This window comes from Alligator sinensis, unplaced genomic scaffold, assembly GCF_000455745.1.
Source record: "Alligator sinensis unplaced genomic scaffold, ASM45574v1 scaffold1086_1, whole genome shotgun sequence".
Classification (NCBI taxonomy): Eukaryota; Metazoa; Chordata; order Crocodylia; family Alligatoridae; genus Alligator; species Alligator sinensis.
Window position 1 is genome coordinate 442296 of NW_005842600.1, and position 25395 is coordinate 467690.

Sequence of the window (25395 nt, forward strand, 5' to 3'; positions counted from 1 at the left end):
GGCATGACTTTTGGTCGCTAGTGGATCAATGGCCAAAAGATGTAAAACAGCCTTTCTGGCAGCCCACACAGAGACGAGGGGGCTGGACTGCCCATGACATTCCCCTCTCCAAGTTTGTCCTTGGTGCAGTCAAACTCCTGTTTGCATTCACCCCAGGACTTAACTGAGGAAATTAAAATGAAAGCAAGAGGCAGCTGGCTGGCTTGCATGCTCAGTGACCAAGAAGCCGGGGCACAGACCATCATGGCCCACACTCTTAGCACAGCAGGGCCTTACCCTTCAGTAGACAGTTCAATCTGGCATCTAGGGATATTTCCAAACCTCACCCCGCTCCAGTGTTCACTGTTGGCATAAGCACAACTTGAGGCGATGGTGAGTCACTTTAATATCCCCTCACTCCCCAGCAGCCCTGCTGCCAGGTAATTAAGACATTGACTGACGGTGTCTCAGCAGGATAGGATTTGTGTCCTGAGCCGCAAGTGAAGGTGATGAGATGGTATGGAGCCTGCTGCGTTTGAAATGTAACTGCTGTTCCCTCAGGGGATGAACAGACTGTGCAGCTATCTCAGGTCATTTGCTTTTAAAAATGCAGGCCCCTGTCTAAAAAGCCAGCAGTAATATCAAATACTAGGGCCCCAAGAACAGACCCCCAGAGAGCTCTGGGTGCTCCAATCAGTCCAACCTATGCCGATAAGGAGTTTGCACACTCATCTCTAGCCTCTGTGTAAAATGGTGTACTTTTGAGGCTCCCTAAATGTAAGTTTTCCAATGACAGCCTCACAGAGTCTACATCCCAGTTTCCCCAGGCAGTCACGACAATGGGTACAGTCTCAGGTCTCTGCTGGACCTGACAGGCTGCACTAGCCAATCGTTCCCCTTTATCTGAAGGTGATGGGAGAAAGCAAAACATGAAGCTCTGACTTTTGGTAGCCAAAATGACCCAAGACTGGACTGGTGAAAAGTCAGGAAGAGCCATGGACAGTGAGGCCTGAGCAGGGCAACAGAGAGGCGGGTTAAAGCTTACCTGGAGATTGCGGGTTGAGCAGAGACCCAGAGGAGATCTTCGAAGACCCTGAGGAGTTGTGGGCAGAAGGGGTGCCGGCAGTGGATTTCTGGGAGGATGACCTGGACCAGCTGGGAGAGGCGTTCCCAATGGCACTGTTGTTGGCAATAGGCGCAGGGGTCAGAGTGGCTGGTGGCTGGTCTGTCAGGTTAGCTTGGGAGCTCCTGGACTCCGGAGTGTGTCTTCCCAAGGCACTTAAGAGAGTTTTCCCATTCATCCCTGCAATGCAGACACATGAATGTGGAGAGTAGGCTGTGAAGGATACCCCCGAGAAGAGCTCTGCAGGGCAGAACACAGCACCAAGCCCCAGCAGCTCTGGGCTTTGCCCAACTCAGGACAGCTGTCTTAAGCAACGCCCCTCACTCCTTGTCTTTGCCCTTTGGATTCGTCTGACTAGTCACTGACCGAGTGCTAAACATAAGAGGGTCTACAGCCCAGCCCGTTGCTTCTCCTGGTCTCTGAGTTACAGCTCCCAACTCTGCCACCTGAGCACGGCTGAGAGGAGATCTGGTAGGGCTGCAGTGACAGCAGCCTGTTGTGCTGTCCTGGGACACTGGCCAAAGCAGCTTGGGCTTGCAGTGCCTTGGTCTCCTATCTTAGCCTCCCTCCCCACTTCCGGAGGGACTGCTGCAGAGCGAAAGGGGCAGGGTGCCTTGGTGCTTCTGAGGTACTGGAGGAGCAGAGAAGAGGCATCCTGGGAGAACAGCTGCTCAAAGACAGCCAGGCAGCAGTAGAGAGGCCATTATGTAAAAATCCCACAGAACATAATAGGGAAAACCATGGAGTTCAATCATTGAGACTGACATCCTCTAAACTACTCTGCAGTCACCTTGGGACAGCCTGCAGGGAGAGAATGCTCCTGTATATGCTGGGGGATGCCTGCCACGGCCCAGAAATAACATGTTATTTCCCATAAACAATTAGGAGCTAGACAGGGAGAAAGAAAATCTGCCTGGGGGGATTTTTTTTAGCCTAACTGGTCCCTGGCTTCTATACTAAAGAGGGTTCAGACAGCCACCACTTCCCCCTGGGTTCAGGTGTTTGAACAGAAGTCTTTCTACCATGCTGCCACTTGGCCAGGAGGCGGCACTGCTCAGACAGGAGAGTCAGCCTTCCCATGGAATGGCTTTTCCCAGGGCCAAAGAAGATCCCTCACGGCAGCTGAGTTGAGAAACAGTTGGTTCTAGTCCCCACTGCAATGAATACTCAAGTGCTTTATACAAAAGCAGGACAGCATCAATAGGAATAAATGAGAGCAACACACCCTAGGAAAGCCCGTAAGAGTCCTCTTCTGGGAAGTGGGAGATATAGGTTCAAACCCCTCACAGTGAGGAGGAAGTGGAACTAGGGTCTTCTACAACCCAGATGAACACGCTACTGGGCTACCAAGTTAAAGAACATGGTGGCTGCTGCTCCTGTCACTGTCCCTTTTGTGAATGGTGCAAGTCTAGCCTCTTGCTTTCCTTGGGGCCTCAGAAATGGAAATGAAGCATGTTGCTTTGAGTCAAATGAAGTGCTTGGGTGTATTGTTTTGGCCAAAAAAATACCCAAATCATTTCAGTTTGGACTGAACCAGGGTTTTTTTTTAATTTTTCAGTTTGACTCCAAACTTGACAACAAGACTATCTGCACAACCATACATTTAAAAATCCCTGCTGGACCTGCAGCCTCCAAAAGTGAACCAGCACCCCTTGTTGTACTGCCTGCAGTCAGGAAAAGATCTAGCCAGTTTGGGAAAAATGACCCTTCCCATCTTCTTCTATACTCATCTGTCTTTGGCTTTACATTTCCCTGCACTGCAAGACAGATACCCAAAGCTGCAAGACATTCAGCCCTGTGCACCAAACCTTACACACCTGTCCCTTGCATAAATTGGAGTGATGAATATTTTTGTGCAATACATAATCCAGCCACTAGATGTCTCAGTGTGCTGTAAAGTAGGACAAGGTAGACAAAGGGTAAACAAGGGAGACAAAGTTGGAACCTGAGCTGGGCAGAGTTCTTCTTTGTTTTTATAATTTGGTTATCTTCTCCAAAAAAACACTTCCTCTCTCAGATGCACTGGATCCCACAAATTGTGTGATTAGTCACAAAAACACAATAGTTACCTGTGACAGGGGCGCAAGCCACTTCGGTCTGAATGGAGATGCCCGCATCGATGGACTTTGACTCTGAATCCATACAAGAACCAAAACAAATAAATAAATAAATATACTGAATTCATCTTCAAACATTTGAACATTATGAGAAACAGGTGAAGTGCCTCATCCCTCATCTTTCACTCTACCTCCCCCATCCTGGAAAAAATAAAATGAAAAACTAGAGCACTTGGTGAAAGGCTGCACATAAGGACTTGTACCAATGTTCAGTTGCTTCAAAGAGTCACGAAGTCATAGATATATGGATTAATCCACAACCAAAGGTTTGTTTGGTGATGTCATTTATTGAAAAGCTATATAGGAGGGAAAGATGTTAGTCTGAGGGAAAGAACCTCTTCTTCAATCAAATACACACCAGCTTAAGTGGAAGGATCCTCCCTTTAGTACATTAAGCATTAACTTTATTCTGCTCTGGAGACATAAAATAAACCTAATAATCTGGCACTGGGAGCCAGATTTTCTGGCCTGAAAAGTGTGGTGCTGACCTGCTGGAGCTGTTCAGAGGGGACATGGCCAGAACGCACTTTGATCACTATGCCTAACCAGTCTTTCCACTACAGCAGAAAGCAGTCCCCATGCCTGGGTGTGGGGGACACACTATATCCCCTGTGATATGCACTAGTTGCCACACTCTCAGGACCACTACCAGGATCTGCATGATGATGCCTGCTGCATATGTCCTTCATCCTTGACAGAGCCACATTATACCCAGTGGGGCCTGAAGGTGGGTATGTTGGATGCCGGGACACCTTGCAGTCATCTTTGCATCTTTGAGGCTGGATGTCAAAGCAATGCAGAGCCTCCAGCGGGTAAGCTCTGACTGCCCAGCTTCTCTGTGATGCAGATCACTGGGATAATTTTCACCATATGCTCCAAACCTCCCGCTGGCCCACAGTCTGCTTCCCCTGCCAGCTGATGACCTTGGTCCTGACCTCCAAAGCCATTCATAGATCAGGTGCCAATTACAGCAGAGATTTATAAGTCCCTAATCCTCTGAGACAAGGCAGCCCACTCAACCCCAGAATAAAGCAAGTAGGGTCTAGGGACAAGGCAGTCTCTGCTGTGGGGATCTAGCCATGGAATGACTTCCCAGATGCAATCAGATGAGTCCAGACCATGCAGGAAATACTGGCAGTCTTCCTCTTGATACAGCTTCTTCCACCATCCCCAGAGCTACATTAGCCACCTACTCAAGCTCACATTGAAAACTCCCTAGCCCTGTGGAAGCCCTGGAAACTGAGGAGAACGAGAGAGAGGGGCTCTTGCTTTGTCTACCTACTGTATGTAGAAGTTATGCAAAATCTACCAGGAACACCAATTGTAATGAGTGCCCTGATTCTCTGGCTATGGACTGAGTACGGGACCACCTTGAGGGTACAGAGACCCTGGACACATCAGCTGAGTTGTCCCTCCTTGGCTGTGGGTCAACAGAACTGGTTCTCCATCATATTCCAATAGGTTAAAAAAAAATCAATCAATAGATGCATCCTTCCCATCCTCTTGGACCAACCCTCATTTCTAACAACCTCTTCAGTGCATGCATATGTCAGGGCAGCCAAATGATTGCATTATTGAAACATCAAAGAGGGAATCAGAGGGATTTGGAGAATGAAGCTCACACCCCCAGTACTATTCAGGGCCTGCTAGACAAACATGCTGAACAAGCAGACACCTACAAAGTGCATAAATCAGAGAGTTTGAAGGCCCGAAGGGAACAGAAGATCATTGAGTCTGACCTGTCTGTTACTGGCCAGACAGTTCCACCCATGAAGGATGCTAACTTCTATATCTAATTCAGTTAGCTACCACTTGCACGGTTGCAAACAGCATTGGGAATGGCTGGTGACTGCATCAGCTGCTGCTGTGGGGAGCAGGTAGGGCTGGGGATATCACAGGAATAGAATACATGTTGCTCACCGAGTGCATTGAGCTGAGAGACGCTAGAACTTTGCTGCTGCGGCTCTGGGGAATACTGGCAGACCTTGCGTTTGAAGGACATGAAGAGGTGCTGGCAAAGCTCCTCTGGGATATCCACCTCCAGGTACGTCTTCATGAAGAGCCAGAAGCCCTCATAGTCAATGGGCTACAGAGAAGCAAAGGATGCCATTAGAAATGCCCTGTCTCCCCATGGGACCCCCACAGCAAGGACAGAGACTCCTTTGCCTCCTCTGCACAATGTTTGACCTGTGCAGAAACATGGCCTTTCCCCTGAGGCAATGACCAGCAAAGAACAAAACGGCTTTCCTGCTTTTGCAAGTGTCTTCTGCAAAGGGCACACAAAACAGGGAACTGCTGGCCCAGATGGGAAGCAGCAAAGGGAGCTTTGGGAACGTGTCGCTGTTTCATAGGAACCTCTCCATGCTCTCCTGTGGGAGGTTTCTCATGTGGACAGCGCCTGCTCTGTGCTGCTTCTTTCCCCCGGGATTTCAACTCCTGTGGTTAAGCAGAACCATTTTGAACTCCTCTGTGTTCAGACTCTGACTCTGAAAGCTTTCCCATGATGGGTCACATGCCAGGCATCCAGGGGCAGCCACCTTGCTAGGCAGCACAGCAAGGATTCACAAGGGACGAGGGCTGTGTAACTGCTTTCACTCCCCTCCGCATCCCAGCAGAAAAGCACTAGGTGAAGGTAGCAGTCACACTCTCCACTTTGGCTGTGTCACATGTGAGCTCTCAGCATGGGTCTGCCCAGAGCCCCTGCTTTCCTATGGCTCAGGATAACCACTGCTCTTCCTTGACTTTCCCCAGCTGCTCAATTCAGGTAAGGGTGAACAGCAGCAGCATTTACAGGTAGGCTCTGGAGCTGTGCAAGAGCAGGGGCTCTGGCCAGCCCTGACTCCAAACAAGGTCACTGGCCACACTGAGCAGGAGCCTGCTCTGACCAGGCAGTGAGTTCAGAGCTCACTGGACATGTGTGGCACAGCCATAGGGGCGGCGGCGCCCGCACTCCCTTTACCTCTTTCCTGGATCCACTGATGCCCCCCCCAATTTTTCCCATTCACCCCAGGAGAGAGGTCTCTGCTCACCAGCATGCAATGTGCTCTCTGAGCTGACTGTTTCCTAGCTCTGTCCTTCCCCAGCTTTTTTCATCCATGCCAGAAATGCCAGACTAGACCCTCCTTGAGATATACCCCACCAAGGTCATTTTGCCATCATGCCAGGACTCTGCTAGCTACACTGGGTCTGAGCTGGGCCAGGGAAGAACGACCCCACTCTGCCCTTCCCTTCCTGGGGCAGGACAAGTGCCCTGTCTTGGCTCATCTCTCTACAGGCCTCGCTCGTCCTCAGAAGAACAACCCTTGGACCCATCCCTCTCCTTGGTCATACTGAAAAAGATGAGGGGATGTGGGGAACATTCAGGTTCCCTCTCCCCATGGCCGCTCTTGGAGCTGGAGACTGGCAAACTGGGGTGGCTGGCACCATGGAAAAGGAGCCAAGGCTAACTGCCCAGTATCCCTCTGGTCCTGATGGAGAGAAGCCCTTGACACAGGTCCTACCATGCCTGTTTTGTAGGCAGTGGGTGTAATCCTCCCACTCCAGAGTCTTTCCCTGTGCCATGCTCCCTTTGGAGATAATACACGGAGGGTTTTGCTGCACGTTGATTCAGGTAAAAATTAGCTCCATCAGGGCTGGCTCAGAGAGTACTGAGCACAGACCCCCCCACCCCCAGATGGTTTCCCTAGGGACTGAAATTTCTCACCCTAGGTCTCAACTTTGAGGGTAGCTTTCTAAGAGAAGCCTTTCAAGGTAGCTAGATGGGGGCAGAAATAGTAGCGGCATAAATAAGATAAAGGCAGTGCAATGAGGGCCAGATTTCAACTGCCATACTGAACTAGCACAGAGCGAGACCTCAGTCTCACAAGGGCAGACTGCCACAGCCACGTGAAACCCCACTGTACCCAGTATGCTCCGTGCACAGACAGGAGTCCGACTCTGTGGAGCCAGTCAGAGCATCAGGGCCTTTTCTTGGTCTCTTCTCATGACCCACTGGCTCATCATTCAGCCAAGCTGTTTTAATCTTTCCTCATAAATCAATTCCTCCAGGCTCCTGCCTTCTGTTCTCACTAAATCTCAGCCACAGTCCTGCTTTAACTCAGTTTTCTGCATTTAATTATATATAAATAAATTACCCAAATCGATTTGCCACTTAACATTTCATTATGATATGCCTGTGGTACCTAGGCAAGAAAATCTCCATTAACGGGAGCACAGTACCCAATAGCTCATGTCACAGTGGAGTGAAATTGCGCCCATTTAGAAGGATATTTCTGGAAAGCTAAAGCCCTTCTAAAATATTTAATGACTTCTGTTCTCCACAGCGTGACTTCACTCTGCAGCTCAGGAGATAACCTTGCTTCTGTAAATCACTATCCACATAACTCTAGGCAAGAGTTTCCAAACTGTACAACTAGGAAGATGCCCAGAGTGGGTTTTGTGGTGGAACATGCAGACCCCGTTTCTGGGCTGGCAGGGACATACTGAAACCCCGTGGGCTGAGAAAGAGCACAATTGTCTGTCTCTACTGCCCAGATACCAGGGCAGGGGGAGACATGCCTGTGACAAGGCCCCTTACCACCTCCCACTCTTTGTGGGAGCTCAGATGTTAGTGAACAGCAGAAGGTGGAGGGTGGGTGGGAAGCCTGGGTGTTCGACTTGCTGTCTCTTGCTTGTATGGAAGGGAGCAATGAAGGGAGTGTCTCTGCTGTTTAGGTCCTAATAAGACCAGTCCTCCTGGGGTTTGCCCCTTCTCCTATGGGGAGCTGCCTGCCATAGGGACATGTGGGGTGGGTGGGATGTGGTTACCCTAGTAGCAGCCCCAGCTGAACATGCAGAAGCCAGCATGCAAAGCAGGAGCTAACAGCCAACCACACACACCAAAACCAGAGACAAGCAGCAGCCAGGTCTCTTACTTGGTTCAAGGTGTCTTGCTTCTGCAGGAAAGAAGACCAAAGAAAACAGAGAGGAGAGTTTAGTGAGAAGGGGAAGGGCCGGAGCACAGGCAACACTGGGGTAAAGGGGGAGTCTCCCCTGCAGAAACACCCAGTGCAGGAAGGAACTGAACCAGCTCATTGCAAATCCCATGCCCTGAAAGCCCTACCTGCTGGCTGCCCAACTGGCAGAGGGTGGGTTGTAATCAGCTTGTAAAGGGGTTGACTTGCAACCCACGGGTTCCCACCCAGGTGACACTCCCCCTCATCACCCCTGCGGCTGCTGCTGACTACAGGCTGCCTTGCTCTCTTCCAGCTTGCACTTCCTGCCATGCCCCCAGTTTCCCAGCAAAGCAAATCTATAGCTCTTTTGGTTACAGAGAAAAAACCAAGAATGTAGCAGGACAGTGCCCTAAAAATCTCATCCCCAGGAGCCCAATAAAAAGAGCCCTGACCTTCCTAAACAGTCACTTGCCTTGTAGGCAAAGACTACAAGCTTGGGGATCATGCTCCTGCAATGATTGAGCTTGGTCACAGTGGAGGAGGGGAGCAGAGAGGCCTTTAGAGATTTCACGTATGAACATAACCAGATGGTGGTTCTGCTGATCCCACCAGCTTCCTGCCCAGACCTGGTTTCTACGCTGAGCTGCCCAAGCTCTGGAAACCCATGTGGTTTGCTGTGCTGGAGCTCTCACCCATGCTCTGGGTGCTGCTCTGCTCCTGGAGCTTACTCTGGTGAGTGCTGTCTGCTCTGCCTAGTACCCGTGTGACAGGTATGCCCAGGGAGGAATGCCAGACTGAAGGTGCAGCAGGGAGCTGGCAGTGTGAGCATCATGGGTATGCTCAGGGGTAGGGATTGTGGGAAAGGGCTGGAAGGTAGGACAGGGGAGGAAGGTCAGATGGGAAGGACGAAGGATGGAAAGAGGGGAGGAGGCCGTGGTGGTCAGTAGAGGAGAGCTGGAGGGAGCCATGCCTGGGGGGGAGACAGAAGGCTGAGAGAGCACAACGAGGGAAAGGCTTGCCAGCAGGGCAGCAGAGTGAGGACACACAGCTGAGGGAAGAGAAAGGAAGCACAGCAAACATCTTGCAAACAAACCTGAAGCCAGCACTGGGCCCCACCATTCCCGATTCCACACTGCAAGGCAATGGCTTGGCCGAACCCCTGGTTCTCACCCTGGGGTCAAGACCATCTGCCTTCCTTTATAGTTGAGTGGGTTCCAGGTGCAGTAGCCCTGGCACTTTCCCAGGCCAGGACCTCGAGTGACAGCTGGGACCTCGGCCCTCACAAGTTTGCCAGGTAAAGAGGATGTATTTTCTCAACAGCAGGGTGGCAGGGCTGTCCCTCTGGTCCCCAGAACTCAGTACATGAGGATGTATTTCTGATTAGGCCAGTACCATGCTCCGGAAATCTTAGTGGAATCGTAGGTGTGTTAGTAGCTGGAAACTATCACAAAATGACCCTGACATCCTAGACACACATAGAGCCTGGTGCATTTATGTAGGTGTTTATGCCACACGTCACTGCAGCCTCTGACTGCTGCTCAGACATCCGCTATCATGTGCAGGAAATGGGTTTTCAGGATGGGGCCCCCAGCAGAGGTAAATTGGCAGACCTCCAGTGAAGGTGCCATAATTGCACCTGTTCACACCATCCAAAGCCTGGCACCAGAAGCATTCCCCTTGGCAAAACAGCTTTCCTCACCCTGATAGCAATAAAGCATGAGTCAGTACCTTCAATCATTTAACTTTGCCAGTGATGGAAGTGCTCTGGTGGCATTCCCATCACCAGCACACTGTAATCACCCAGAACTGCAGGACCAGTTGCCTTTTGCTGCTCCAACCAGAGTTTGCAGCACATAAATAGAAACCTTGGTGCTGCTCTGCTGACATTGCTGCACATACCCTCCAGCACAAATGCGTGAGTCACCAGAGCCCCAGTTTCCAATTATTTTCCTGTCTCACCTATGCTATTTTTCAGACCTCTGCATAATAAAGGTGCAAGGACCTTTATGGCAGCACAGTTGCAGGTAACTTAGAGTGAGTAGCAAGCAATACCTTAGATAAAAAGACTCCATTGACAGAAGAGGGAATCACTCTATCAGAAAGGTTACCTAGGAATCATGATTGGGCAATGGAAGCTGATGGGCTGGGGTCAGCTAGTCCAATACCAAAGGGCCATATTTGCCATAGGGAACTAGGTGTGGGATCACTTGGCTTTGTTAGGTGTCCTGGTGCCCAATGGAGTTCACAGCCCTGAGTTTGGTGCCTGGGCTCTTGCTAGGAGCCATGGGGCAAGTTAGGTCATGAATGGGATTCCCAGAAGCTAGTACACCGAGCAAGCAGACCCCCAGATCCAGCCAGTAGGAAATTCTGAGCAAGGGGAGGAACCCAAGCCCCACCCATTACAGTGCAAAAGCACCTGACTCTGGGTTGGAAGGAGGCACCTCCATCCACTTGGCCAGAGAAAATACAGCCTAGTGATTAGGGCCCTGCACCCTGGAGACCCAGGGGAGAGACTGGAAAAGGTCCTCTTTTCAGAATATTCTCTAGCCCAGTGGTCCGGAGACTTGCTAGAGGTGTGGGAGACCTGGGTTCCAGAGCAAGCAGAGGAATCAAATCAAGTCTCCTACAGCCCAGGTGAGGGCTCTAGCCATTGAGCATCCCTCTAAAGGGGGGATCCTCCTCCCCTAGCTGTCTTGTATGAGTGTCTGTGTGCTCAAAATGCACCTGCGGAGTTGGGTTCTTCCTGTGAGAGACCAGCCAGCACCTTATTTGTGAGCCCACAGGGGAAGAGGCACGGGGTAGATGCTGATGGTGTTATCAAGATGCAGGCAACATAAAACACAGGAGACTATGAGACTTTACTATGGACTTTTGATGTCTCCAGATTTAGGCAGTAGCTGCAGGAGGAAGGTTTTGCAAATGTTGCCAGTGTCTAAATACTAGACATGGGCACCTATCTGCCCTTAATCTAGCCCAAGATGGACTTCTTGGCTAGGTTTGCTGCAGGGCTTCATTCCTGGACCCTATTTTGCTCAGGTTACAAGGATACAACTAAGCCTTTACAAATACATAAAACCAAGCTTATGATATAGTTCAGGCCTTTAGCAGCTGTCTGCACAGCTGTGCCTCTTCAGAGACGTTCTCCCTGCACCTCCTCAGCTTTCTTTCCCCTCCAATTGTGACTGAATATTGAGGATAACAGGTGACAGGTAGCAATAAGCAGCATCAAGTTGTAGGGGGAGACTGGGATCTAACAGCATGCTGAAAGGGTCCATGTTAAATCCAATTTTAATTAACACTCCTTAAACCCTGAGAATTGCAGTTAAGTGAAACACTAATGAGTCCTGCAAATCCTCCAGAACTTGGAAGTGTTGGGAAAACCAATGAGACACAGGAATAATGCAAAGGAACTCAGCCACGTTAGAAACAAGAGTGTTAAATAATACCTTGCAAACTGATCCATGAGGGAGATGTCAAGAGTCCTATGAGCCAAAGTCTTCCAAGCGCATTTTCATTTTTAACCAACTGGAAGAGGTAGTTGGACCAAGTGAAGGCTCCTGCCTGCAGATCCCTCCCACCCCCAAGAGTAAGTCCAGCAGGTCGACACGGTGGGAGCGAGGTGAGCAAGCCTACTAAGCTTCACCCACATGCTCAGGCATCTCAGGGGATGTGGTAAGGGAAGATTGTGGCAAGGGCCAAAGAATGTTTTCCCTGGTAAATCATAGAGGTAAGTGCAGAAGGACTCTGTTTACTAAAACTCCCCAAAAAGAGAGATACAGGAGGAAAACAGTCCTTTTCCATTTTTATCCAAGGACCACCCCCCTCTTCCCCCAGGCTGCTCTGCGCTTTGAAGACATTTGAATGTAATTAGTCATTATCCTAATTTCTCCCAAAAAGCTTCACACCTACATGAGTCCCCACTGTGCCAGGAGAATAGGCTCCTGGATAGAGGCCATGTCACAAGCTTGGAACAGCCATAGACGTGCTTGGCAGGAAGCTGTGAGGACCTCTTAGGTCCACCCACAACCCAGCATTTGGACCTTGTCCTATTTTCCTCCTAATGCTTGTTTACTTCTCCCCTCAATATGCTCACAGCCACAGCTCTCTCAGCGCCTTTGTTGCTCTCTTCCACGCATAATTACCTTTGGTGACAAGAAGTTTTTCCCCCAATTCCCTTTGTGACTGGGCCCCACATAATGTCAGCCCATGCTCTCCGATTTGGGTTCCCACTGCGTTCTTGAATAGCTCTGTAGCTTTTAGTGCCTCGGAGCCAGGTGCAGCCCACTGATTTACTTAATCACCTTGTTTCTAATGATTTATAATTATGACCCCTGCTATAGGTTCTGTCATACTGGCATGCTCATAAGCCTTTCTAAAAGCATCCTCTAACAAAAGACAAACCTCCTCCTGAGAGAGGTGTTACAAAGCAAAGGCTTTCCCCATACTTATTCCACTAGGATGGCCCATTGTCCCAGCTTTGCTAATAGCTGAAGAAGTGTTTGCATGAAGAGAGAAAAACTGCATTAGGGAAGCACACTGCTCCCCTAATAGACAGGGAGGAAGGGGAAGGTGGGGGTGGAAGAATCGATGTTTAGGTAAATGGCATCACAACAAGAAGCTGAGATTGGAGCTCAAATATCTCTGATGAGAAGGGGTGGGAGACCTGCCCACCTCTTTGTGACAGAGGTGAACAGGCTTCATGGAAATCTAAGAACACATTTATATAACCTATGCACTGCGAGTCACTATTACTTATGCTGTGGCATTGGAATATTTAATGTGCCACTACAATTTAGTGGGACTGGAGAAGAAAGGTCCCTGGTAAGAACATCTAGGCGCACACTTGGAAGACAATGAGAGAAGACAGCTTCAAAGATCCTACTGCTTTTCACTAACCAGCCATGAGTCTTGTTTTGCCAAAGCTGAGCATTAGTGGAACAAAGGGCTATTACATACAAACAGTAATTGGCTTGGCTTCTGTGGTGGTAGTGAGGAGGGTAATAGCCAAGCATGGTCCGGAGATTTTGTCAGTAAGTGCCCATGTGGTCTGTAGGGGTGTCTGAAAACAGCCATCCCTTCTCCAGCTCCAGGGAGCAGTGAGCCTTAGAAAGGGACCAGTGTGCAAATAGACTGATTAATGTCTGAAGAACAGAGGGTTTTTTAAACACCTTTGTCTTTTGCTGTGCTTTAAGATGGCTGTTTGGTCACTCAGAAGACAGGGTAGATTTGCACCTTATAGACTAACTAAATCAGAGATGTCCATTCAGTGCTCACCACTGCTGTTGCTGCCGTTGGAAGCAGATTCACAAGCACTGGATATATCACACCTGCTAAGGTAGTTACACTTGATATACAAGGGAATGAAACCCAGTGAAACCCCGAGAATGTGAGAATCACCTGATTCCACCCTGAGAACACAGCAGCTGAGAAGGGGATATTGGGATGGGCCAGGGATGTACTTACCCCAGTTACTCCTGTGAGGTTTTATGGAAGGGGATGAATATGTAACATGCTGGTTTCAGAAGTTCAGAATATAAAGGCCCTTACCTGTTCTGGGTTATATTTGGAGAGGACTCCATCCCCGTGGAACTCTTCCAAGACATCCTTGAGTTTCTTACTAGAATCTAGGAAGAAAGAACCCACAGCAATAAGCATCACAGCACTGATTCAACGGAGGAGGAAAAGGACACAATGTCATGAGCTTTCCCAGAAACATTAATTCCTCCACCTAATCACAGGGCAAACAGGTCTAGTAGGTTGCTACAAAGGGTACCATTTACATACCTGCCCACAATGCTTCTTCCTCCATCGTACTCTGTGATCCATTTAGATGACATTAGCGTCATTAGCGAGAGTCACAGGAACACAGGAATGGAAGGGGCTTCCTGGTCTATCGACCTCTGTGTTTACAGGCAATCATTTGCTCAAGGAATCTCCCCACTTAACTCTTTAATCTCTCACCCAAAACCATAAGACACAATACCCAGAATATGGAGGAGACCCATAACATGCCATAGGTAGAAGGGGGAAAGGTGAGGGCACTGCTAGTGCCATGCCTGCCACGACAGAGAAATAGTCGGTCATTCTATGCATCAGGCAGATGTCACCCTGGTGACATCTGTTTGTAGACACAAAACATGAGTGAACAGACATCCTTGGACCTTGTTATGCCCCAAATGCCCAATAATGTTAGTGTGAGAAGCCTATTAATAGTTTGTGTAGCTTGCATACATGTGCTTCAGGTTGGGGCCAGGCTCCCAGGGCCAACAACCCAGAGGATCATGTCCTGAAGCCCTGGGAGTAGCAGGGCCCCAATTCTACAAAATAGCGGCCCTGGGCAACATCTGGACCTGCCGATCAATCAGCTCAGATGTGCTGCAGACGCAGAAACAACATCTGTTTGTAGTCTGAGTGACATCTCCCAGGAGGAAAGAGTTAAGTAGCAAACATGATGGAGGGGCAGATGCATGTCTCCTGTCATAGGTGGGAAGAGGATGAACCTGGTAGGATGGAAGGGGCCAGTGGAGGATGTACAAATCCCAATGCTTAGGGAAGGGGCTCCTGTAACAGAGGGGGCAGGTAAGTGGCACCCAAAGAGCCGAGTGGGAGGATGGATGGAAGGACGGAAAGTGCTGCTGGAGATGCCCAGCCTACAGAACCTATACAACACAAGAGCAAGCAGGGGCCTTTGGGGCAGATCCTGTCATACCAACTGTGATCCTATTCCACCCCACTCAAGTCCATGAACAACTTAATGCAATAGGTGGGGAGTCCTTCTTCTCCTTGCTGTTTTTTGCAATGAGGTCTTAAGGCCAAGATAACAGAAACAGGTTCTCAAGGATTAGAACAGGGTGGGATAGGATCACACTAGGTCACACACATGCCTAACAGGTGAAATAGGATCCGGCCACAGGTGTTTTTGTTTTTTTATCTACTTATTCATTTATTACTACTGCACCCAGGGGAAAAACACCACTTCTTTGAGGGTAGCGTTGTTTGATTTTTGCTTTTCCTCCTCCTCTTTCTTCCCCCACCTGATCAAGAGTTTTAATGAAGGAAAGAAACAAGAGAGAATCTGCCAATTTTTCTCCCCAAATTTGTATCCAGCCAAGACAACACCTGCATTTCAAAGCAGGAGATAAGAGAACCGCTAAAGATCAGGAGGGACTAATAGCACCATTACTTGAAAACAGAAGGAGGAAGTTCCTTCAACAGTTTAGAGGTCTCACAACCTACTGGATCCATCCACCTGAACACAGTGGGTGCCTTGGACCCAGTCCTAGCTTCCTCTGTGAACCTGACAATGCACCTGATTGTCTTCAGGGATTTATTGTGAGTAAATAAGATATGAAAGAGCTTTGGGTAGGTTGGGGCTTTTATGGGAAGTTTCCTCTGGTCCATCATGTTCAAGGATGTGGAAGCAATCTCTATTGGACTGCGGGAGACTGTACGTGATGTGCAGTGGCCCCTTCAGTCACAGCCAGGCCTTCTATACTGCCATGTTTTTTCTTCAAATAGCAGTTTCCTGCAGACTCCTATTCTTACAAGTCCTCTCCCTGCCAGGGAGTCTGCAGAGAGGGAGAAAACTAGAGGGGAAAAAACTGCTGCCTGGATACAGAAAAAGGAAAAGCCGAAAGAAATTGCCAGGTGCCCATAAAGGAGAACTGTGCAGAATGGAGATCCCTCCTCAGAACAGGGCCCCACACAAGGCTGACTCAAGAGTGCTCTCACCTAGGTGTTCAGGAAGGGGAAAGGTGATGAGCTTCCTGCTCTGGGTAGTACAGAGAAATGGAACAGGCTAGCCAGTGCCACTGTTACGCTGCCCCCATCTCAACTTACAGAAGCCGCCCTGTTGTGAGCACAGGGAAGCATTAGAGCTAAAAGGGAGACCTGGGAGGTCAGGGCTTGAGCACAGAAGGTCACAACCCCAGGGGATCAGGAGCAGACAAGGTGCAAACTGGAGTCAAGAGTCAGGGGATTGGGAGGTAACCAGGGAAAAGTGGAAGCAATTAGCCTGCCTGCTGCCCTGGCTCCTGCCAGGAGGTGCTTGTAGCCTTTCCAATCCTTTCCCTTTGCTGAAGGTAGTGTACAACGGCACCTGGCAGGGTGGGGGTCTCAAACGTGCATACCCCTGCTGGCTCAGCACTGACCCAAGGCCACAAACCCATTTCCCGGTGGCACCCCTGGTTGGCACTGGCTTCTAGCGAGGCTTTGAGCTGGGCCGTGTTTCCACAAGTGTCCAGAGGAGAGAGGCCCCACATGCTAGAGCTGCAACAGTACGCATGCCCTAGAAGCTAGGGGGATGGACTGCTTGAGCCAGCAGACGGGTCAGGCTGCCTCTCCACACTCCCAGCAGCATGACCCCCCAGGGTGCACGTGACACTGGCCTGCCGCTTAGACGCCTGCAGAGCTCTGCCAGCTCTCCCTTTAGTAATCTTTACAGGCCAACCTTTCCCTCCTGGGCTGGGATGATCTAGTTGGGGCTGGTCCTGCTTTGAGAAGGGGGTTGGACTAGATGTGACCCTCACTGTCTATGATTCCAACTATGATTCCTCCCTCCCTCCCTCTCTCTGACCAAGCCCTGCTCCGTGCCCTCATCTTGCAGGCTATCCCGAGTGGTGCAGGTTCCCCATCACGCTCCACATCCCTCACACCTGCCCAGCAACCAGCTGCTAACTTCCTTGCCTTCCTGCTGCTCGGGAGCAGCTCATGAGTATAGCCTGGCGAAGAGACTCCTCTTTAGAGTGGGGACTTACTGCCCCTGTACAAGAGCCTTCTCCCTCCCTCTCCATGCCCCCGAAGGGTGGGAGCCATTTTCTCCTCCTACAGAAAACTAAGGGCAGGATGCTAGAGGCAGCATGTCAGTGATGCCCTTCTTTACATGGGGGAGACCCATCAGAGCCAGCAGGAAGAGGATGCACCTGTCCCTGGCTATGGGCCTGTGCAGGACTGGAGAAGTTGGCAACCTGGCCTGGAAAAAACTACCCCAAGTGAAGGGGTTGTCATGTGCAAAGTGGGAGCCCCCTAGACCCAAGCAGAGGGGAAGGGATGACACTCACACAGCAGACAAAGCAGTTTCAGGGGAAGGGGGCATACTGGGCAGGCCAAGTGGTGGAGAGACATACTGGAGGCAGAAAGCATGCAAAGTAAGCAAGGAGGGGCCTGAGGCACAGGCCAGGTGTGTAGAGGTCTAGCTAGGGCACCAAGCTAAACAAAAGAAAGCCTGTTCCAAAGGGGGAACAGGGATTACTGCCTAGTAAAGGGGACCAGGGGGGTCATGAGATGCCAGACAGGCAGCCAAACAAAACAGGCCCATGGCTAACATACAGATGGTCTGTAAAGCAACATAAAGAAACTTAAAAGCAAGAGTAGGTGCCCTAAAGGTCTGGCCTATGAAGCAGGACTGAGGCACTGATAGCCATTACTGAACGATGCGGGAATGGTAAATGGAGAGACTGAAATAATTCTAAGCTACAAACGTCCAAGAAGCACCTTCCCATTGCAGAAAGTGCCACAGGGAAAGACTAGAAGCCCCGGTCTTCCTGCCTTTGCACTGCTGGTATCTGAGATGGAGGGTTGCCTGACACCCTTAAATGTCAACAGCTCAGCAAAAAGGAATATCCTCTTCCTTAACCGTCCACCTCTGGCCTTAGCAAGTTTTTCTTCTAGCCCTTCTTTGAGTCTCCTGTAATGTAGGAGACCACAGAGAAGGGAACTCTGTACCCAACCAAGAGCTGTCTGGGGGTTTACGGGAGCAAAGGGAAAGGAATGGGAACTTTAGAGCTATCCCATTCCAAGTGGGCCCAACCATGCAGGAAGTGTATTTGTTCCCACATGTGGCCCCTCAGGGATCATATCTGCTCAAGATCCACATAGGTCAGTCCACCAGGAAAGGGAAGCTGTGTTTACATCACTAAAGGGCTCCTGCACCAGAGGCATGACAGCCCAAAAGGACACAGCAGCACTGCCTTGATACAGCATTAGCTACCTGTTGGAGAGCAGGCTGAGAGTGGGCTGATTGCCATGCACCTGCTGCCTCACCAAGGAGAGTCTGTAACACCAAGTTAGGAGTTGTGTGCAGGAAGAATGGGCCTGGCATGGCCTGCAGCACTCCCTACTCAGGTCTGCGGTGCTGCAGCCATGCCTCGAGTGCAGCTTTTTGCTGCTATCTCCTAGCATCAAACTGGTGGGGATTTTCCACCAGTGAGATGCTAGAGGCAGCATGTCAGGGATGCCCTTCTCTACATGCGGGAGACCCAACACTAAAGCCAGCAGGAGGAGAATGGACCTGTTCCAGCCCACCACATTAAATATGAACAGCCCAGCCTGAATCAAAGCTACCATCTTCCAAATCCATGTCTTGGCAACTATCTATCCTCTGGATCATGGTGTACATGCAAGAGGACTATGTGACCATCACACCAAGACTTTCAGCATGTACTCCTAGGCAAGAGTAGGAAGGAGTGCAGGCTGCCCAAGACCTACCAACCCCACTTTAGACCAACGAGACAGAATCCAAAGGCAAGACCGAATCCAGGAGTTCGGTGCCTCAATGGTTGTAGTTTCTGTGAGAGAACAACAGATGAGAACTGTTGCTGACTGCCTGATGCCTCAGCGAGGGCACGTTTCTGTCTGATGTCCCTTAGACTTTCTCCAACCAAAGAGCACCCACACAGCAGTGGAAACTAGGGTTTTGATGTGCCCTATACTGGCCTTACTCTGGAAGTTGCAACACTGTGGCATTTTATAGCAACTTTCCTGCCATGAGTACCCCACCACACTGCAACCAGACCCTCCAGTCAGATGCAAATTATGGTCGTCTCCAGGACCATGTCAAATTTAGGAAAATGTACAAGAGATTTAAGGAAATAAAAACAATGCCAAACTGCAATTTAAATATGTTACACTTTAAAGGAGAACTTATGAAAAACACAGTATTTGAATTTTGCATCTATCTGCATTAAGTAGTAATGGGAGGAGGAAATCTTTCTCTTTTTAACAATACAGGAAAGGTACTGCATACTCACAATGTATCTAGCATTAAAAAACACCAACATTTATGCTGTTAGTCACTTGTGGAACATAGGACAAAGGCCAAATGCGGTCTGCAAAGGGAAACACTACTTGCACTTTTGTAAAATATCACTTTCCCCTGTTAGTTCTTGAATAACTCTTACGTAGATAAAGTTAGCGGCTTTCTTATAACTCATCTCTCTGAGTTCCAGACCAGGGGTTTTCTTGCCAAACTTTTATTAATAAAATAAAGATGTTGTGTATTTTGGGGGATTTAACAGTACAACCAGCTTGTTAGGGTCTGTTATTAAATAAAACACAGGCCTGGATTCAGATGCTGCTATTCCACATACATCATCACCTTTTGACTCTCAGCCATATCTTATGAAGATTTATTTTTTTATGGTCTTTCTTGATGCTTTATTTCTTTATCCTCCTCAAAGTCATGAATCTCATTCTTGATAAGTATGAACTAAAAATATTCTATTCTTTCTGCTCTGACTCCTGCGTGTTCCCCAGTGTATATATTTACTGGAAATTCGTCTCCTCTGGCTACAGAAACTTTTGTTTCTTAACCACACTAGCTCTAGGTTGTTAGGCTTGTGTGAGCCTCTGACTTGAAATTCTCCCTCTCCAGAGATGGTTTTGTATGCAAGCTGTTGCTTGACTCCTGCCATTTGTCCTTTGAAAAAATGCTGCATATAATTATTGCAAAGACTTGACAGGTACAAACTTCAAAATGAATAAAACCGCTTTACGAATTTAGGAAAAGCCTACTGGATTGACATGCAAGTAAGCTGTTTTGAACCATCTCTTGGTAAAGCATTGGGAGTTTTCCTATATCATTCATGTTTTTTCAACAGACAGGTACTTTCCATTTGCAGCTAGCAGGACAGCAGGTGGTCTGACTACCACAGGTAAGCTGGTCTTTTAGGAAGCCTAGGCTCAGCCCCACTTGTTTCTAGCTTCCCCTGAATCAAACATACCCAAGAAAAGCACCTTTCTAGGGTATACCCAAGAAGAGCACCTTATCAGCATGGTTGAAAGATCAGGAGAGGGTTGTGTGACTGCAGCACCTGCTGTCACAAGTGCCATGGAGGCACCAATGTTGAGATGCTCTACAGTGGCCAGGCAATGAAGGTCTACTGTCCTACCAAGCTCAGGGAAGGTCTTTGAAGACTATCAAGCCCCAGACGAAGTCAGATGGCTAAACCTGTACTACATGCTCTATCCCTGTATGGTAGACCTAAAGCCCTGCTACAAGACAGAGCAGAGCAAACCTAGAGAGGCCCAGGAAAAAGGGTATGGGGGTATACAGACTCTTCTACCACTGAAATGGAAGGGGCTTATGACTTAACCAGAAGGACCTCTCTGCACTAAGAGCATCTCAGCGGCCTCAGACCCCAAGGAAGACTGTTAGCCCAGGGGACACGAAGGTGGACAGCTCTGCATTCTGGGATGAGTTGAGGTTGTGGCGGGCCAGTAGGGGGCGCTCCTGCATTGAGCCGCCCACCTCCCTGCGCCTGACCACCTTCCAGGCTCTGAGTGCCTCCCTTGGGGAGCCTCACGTCTGGCCGACCCCTTCCCTGGAGCACACCCGCTAGTCTGGGGTTCCCGCTGCCACCATCCAAGGCTCTGGACTCACTTCTGGCTCTGCGCACCTTGGAGAACACAGGCCTGATTGTCCAATGGGTGCTAGACCCAATACCAGCACTTGGGGCACTTCCCCAAGTCAGGGGCTTATTAGGAAAGTCTCCCTTAGTCCGCAGACCTAAGGGGCCTCCTCGGCATAATTTAGACCCCTGTAATTTATGGATTACAGGGGGTAGGACAGAAACAGGGTAAAAGGAAGAACAATATCAGAGGAATATCAGAGGAATCCCATACAGCAAACCAGGGTGACTGATGGTAGCCTTTTAAACATGCATCTGAGTTACTGTAAGCTAAATATCTAGTCTGATCTCGAGCAGCTTACTCACACGCATCATCCAGAGGTGGTTGGAGTTTTCCTCTGGAGGCAGGCCACTTTTGGAGCATGCGGTGACGAGGAGAGAGCAAGTTTCAGATGGTGAAACTCCTCTCCCAGTTCAGATTCACCTGGATGACCGCATGGCTAATGGCTGCCCTTCTTCCTGGCCCAGGCCTTTTTATAACCTCTCTGACCTCAGCAGCCCGGTCCAATCGAAGCTGCCAATACTGGCCACAAGCCAACCAATCTACCAAGCATCCCTGGCTACCTGGGCCCGTGCGCAGGGCCGGGCTTTTCCCCCCTGCCCAGGTGACCAGAGCATTCAGGCACCAGGCTTTTGTCATGCAGACCAGGGAGGGAGATCCCCGCCCTGAGGGATTCAACACCAGTCTCTCACGCTGGCAGAGACAGGTCTCTGGAGAGGGGCATCGACGGTGGCATTTCTGCCACAGAGGTTACGACGTTACACTGGCCCTGAAACTACGAACAACTGTCACTCACTGCACCGCACGAAACAAGACGTGATGCCTCTCCTGTAACATAGTTCAGGGATCAGCACACCCCCCTAGCTGATTTGAATCTTCTCTTCTCCCTGAAGGAATGTGAAACCACATATCCTACCTCCCAGGACCCTGGCCTAACCTGAGGTGGGGAAACTTGGTTCAAATTCCTACACTGAATCATACAGGAAATGGATTTGCAGTCCAGCACATGTTCTAATCCCTGGGTGATTCTTAATGTCCCACCTTGTATGAAATATTAGAGACCCAAGTCCAACTCCCTTTCAGGTGGGTGCTCACACAACTGAAGTTAGGCACAGAAAGGGCATCTGCGGCCAACTTCTTGGATTATAGACCCTACTCCCATCTGTGCAACACATGTTGCTCTTATGAGCATACTCAGAAGAGATCTGCTCAGCCTTTTATGCTCTGTTGTGACCCTAACCCATGCAGGGAGGCACATAGCTTCATGTAAGATCCCAAAAACATACAGCTAGCAACTCTTCAGAGGAGGAAGAGAACGGGCCTCCCATGTGGTAGGCCACCAGTCTCATGTTTAAGGCACTTGCACAGGCAGTGAGAAACCTGCCCACCCCACCTTGCCAAAGGGAGTTTGGACCTACATCTCCTGCTTCCTTGCAACAAGCTCTAAGCCCCAGGCCACTGTCTAGGCAGGGCCAAGCGCACTTTTCACCCCTCCTATTAAAGATGACCCAGAGGGGAGAATATGTGGGGCCTGGAGGGCAGCAAAGCACAGAAAATACGGTTCAGTGAGCTTTGCCCTGCCTCAGCAGACTGGGCCCTGGGTTTTGGCATCTGCCTCCAATTGCGTGTCTGCTTTTTTGCCTTTAATAGTCATTGGATAAAATGGAGTAGCAGTGCAGTAGTTAATAATACTGCATCTTTTTGGCTAACCGTGGGCCACTGATCTCATCCATGCACAGCTTCCCCCCTCTCCCAGTGCCAGGGCCTCAAAACAGTCACAAGCTTGAATCTGCCAAAGTAGGGAGTGAGGAAAAACAGGGGAAGATGGAGTATAGGCTAGGGGAAATAAGGGAGGTGATCTGGTCAAGACAGTAGGAAACACTAGTCTAGGGCTCTGCCTAGGGATCCTCTGAGTTTCCCTAGCCACCCTCTCAACTGGTACAGCTGATGTCAACATTCACCCTGCCTGATGCTAGCTCTGCTGTAAGCAGAAAGGCCTATACACAGGAGTAAATCAGTGGGTGGAAACCAAAAGCAAGGGGTAGCTCCCTAGCAGTGATACCCAGCAGGTTCTGCTCAAGGGTGTAACATTACCACTGTAGCTGTTCCCAAGCTGAACTTCCACTCCCCCCTGCAATGGAAGCAGAGTTCGTTTCAGACTCACATCGTGTCATCATTATTGTGGCTATCAAATATATTTGGGAAGGCTTAATCCCCCCAAATGTTCTAATGGGAGTTGGGCTTGTGGTTCCAGGAAGGGAGCTTGGCGGGGCTCCCTGGTGCAGCTAACCTGGATTACTCATCTCAGATCCACACAGATTGAAATGCAAAGGGAAGGAACTGCCAGTGCCTAAAAGGAGGAACAGCTGTGAGAAGTCTGAAGGGGCTAGTGCAAGAATAAGTGCACTAAAGCTACTGTATATGCTGTTGCAAGCACTAGAGATATTGTTGCTTAATCAGTGATGCAGACGCCTAGTAATGACTTTAGACTGGCCCCATAAGATTTCATCTTGTTGATATGGTTTGCTGTGGGGCAGGGAAGAGATTTGCCCAGTCAGCCCCTGTCTCTGGGGCTGAAGGAGCAAGGTTTATGCAAACTTTACGTAAGTATAATGCACAGGGCAGTTCTGATGAGTTCTTTGTGATGGACAAAGCTGAGAACGACTTCTGCCAAAGAGCGGCAGGACTCTCCTCACCCTCTACACATGCTGTTGCAGCTACACATGTGGATCAAGTGACCAAAAGCACCTCAGGTCACTACCACTTTTACAAACATAACCTGTCTGACCTGTGACACTCAGGACTGTGACTTGGGACAGGCCAGACCTCAGCCCAAATATGCTGGAGAATCACAGAGGTACACGTTCGTTTGCTCCATGGAACAAAGGTTACTGGTAGCACCGATAGGATATACGGCAGTGCCTCATAAAACCTCCATGTGCACATTCCCTGTCTACAGGGGTTCTGTACCATGGGATGGGCTCTGGGTACTGACACCATGAAGAGGAGAACATGAACTGTCTTTGCCTTGCACACAAATTGTGGGTGACTCCCCTGGCCATTGAGCTCAGGAGCACTCACCCTGCCCCCACACAAGCAATCCATGATGATAGTAAAAATGGCAGAGCCAAAGAAGAGTCCTGGTACTTACAATCAGTGTATTGCTGGAGTTGAGCAAACTCTGTCGGACTGAGGGAGATCCACACACCATCACTCATTTTTCAGGTGAGCCCTTGGGAAGACCAAGTCCACAATAAAGGGGGAATAAAGATCCACAGCAAGGGGTTGTCTTTGGAGCTAGGAGTTGTCTGGGTTCATTGCTGCAGTTCCATGTCCACAGTGTCACAGGGAGCAAGGTACATACTTCACATCACCTCCAGGGCTAGCGCTGAGGTCTCTTCTTTCACAGTCATCTTCACGACCATGACATGAGTGATTCCGTGAGGACAAACTTCAGAGAAGCCAAGCGATGAACTCTACTTCATTGTCTTCTCTCCTAAAATTATAAAGACATGCAAGCAAGTCAATCACTTACAATACCTGTCTGCTTCCTTCTCAATTGCTCAGGCATGGACAGATAGGATGTTTACCCTAGTGTAACCAGCATGAAACCAGTGTTAAAAAAAAAAAAAGAGGGACAGATTAGCTGTCGTAACTTTGACCAATCTAGTAAAGAATTACCCTTGAAAAAGTAAAACTCTGTAGGGACACGTTAGCCGGTTGAAGATGATATCTGTCCATACCCATCTGGGGGTAGCCATTAGCTGAGGGCAACTAGGTATTATCTTCTCCATGCTACCTACAGGTGTGCCACAGTAATAGCATCCTACTGCATGCAGCTTACCTTGAAAATAGCTGCACATCTGTACAGTCCTAATCCCAGTTTTATTTACATGAGTGTTCAAAACAAAAGTAAAATATATTGCGGTACATAAGTACTTGAGGGGGGTGGTTTAATCAGAGATGATCCTGCCTTGAGCAGGGGGCTGGACCACATGACCTCGTGAGGTCCCTTCCAGCCCTGCTCTCCTATGGTGCTACATATTCATCTGTCCATGCCATCAGAGGAATGAGGGCCACACAAGAGTTTAATCAAGGCACAAGCAGCCTGCTGCTTAAACACAAGTAGTCAGCTGGAACTGAACCCATTTCAAGCCATCCTGAAGAGTGAAGCAGGAGAACAGCAAAAGGGAATTGGGACAATAAACCCTAAAGAGGGAACTATCTAGTGCAAGCAAGCAAATTCTTGGTTGGATCTGATGACCAAGTAAGTTGAGTATTTTTCAAGGACCTATGTGAATAAAGCAAATACCTTCTACCAAACTTGGTTGTAATTCATGGTTCTCCAATCAAATCAGAATGAAAGGGCCTTGTTTGCTCATGGCTTGTTCTCTCATTTTATCTGGATAATGAACACATTAACCTGGACTTACAGACACTTTGGCCATAAAACTTTAAAAAGACCTGTGCAAATGCCAAAGTTAATAGGTATTGGTATACGTGGGGGTGGAACACTGTAGGTACAGCAGGGATTTCAGCTGCACAGCCAGTTTTA

At 49.2% G+C, this 25395-nt stretch overlaps 1 protein-coding gene across 4 annotated transcripts in view; it reads right to left on the reverse strand.

The window, feature by feature from the left end:
* LOC102379301 (diacylglycerol kinase beta-like) overlaps positions 1-25395 on the reverse strand; it is a 248317-nt gene that overhangs the window by 110224 nt on the left and 112698 nt on the right. For 3 of the 4 annotated variants that reach the window (XM_025214742.1, XM_025214739.1, XM_025214740.1), the window contains exons 2-7: positions 23992-24336; positions 13701-13777; positions 8133-8153; positions 5140-5305; positions 3172-3234; positions 1025-1282 (exon numbers count right to left, since the gene is read on the reverse strand). In XM_025214742.1, the coding sequence (XP_025070527.1) occupies positions 1025-1282; positions 3172-3234; positions 5140-5305; positions 8133-8153; positions 13701-13777; positions 23992-24058 (652 nt within the window). In that variant the 5' untranslated portion in view covers positions 24059-24336. Of the gene's footprint in view, positions 1-1024; positions 1283-3171; positions 3235-5139; positions 5306-8132; positions 8154-13700; positions 13778-23991; positions 24337-25395 lie in introns of those variants that run through there. The other variant, XM_025214741.1, reaches the window with a different exon arrangement.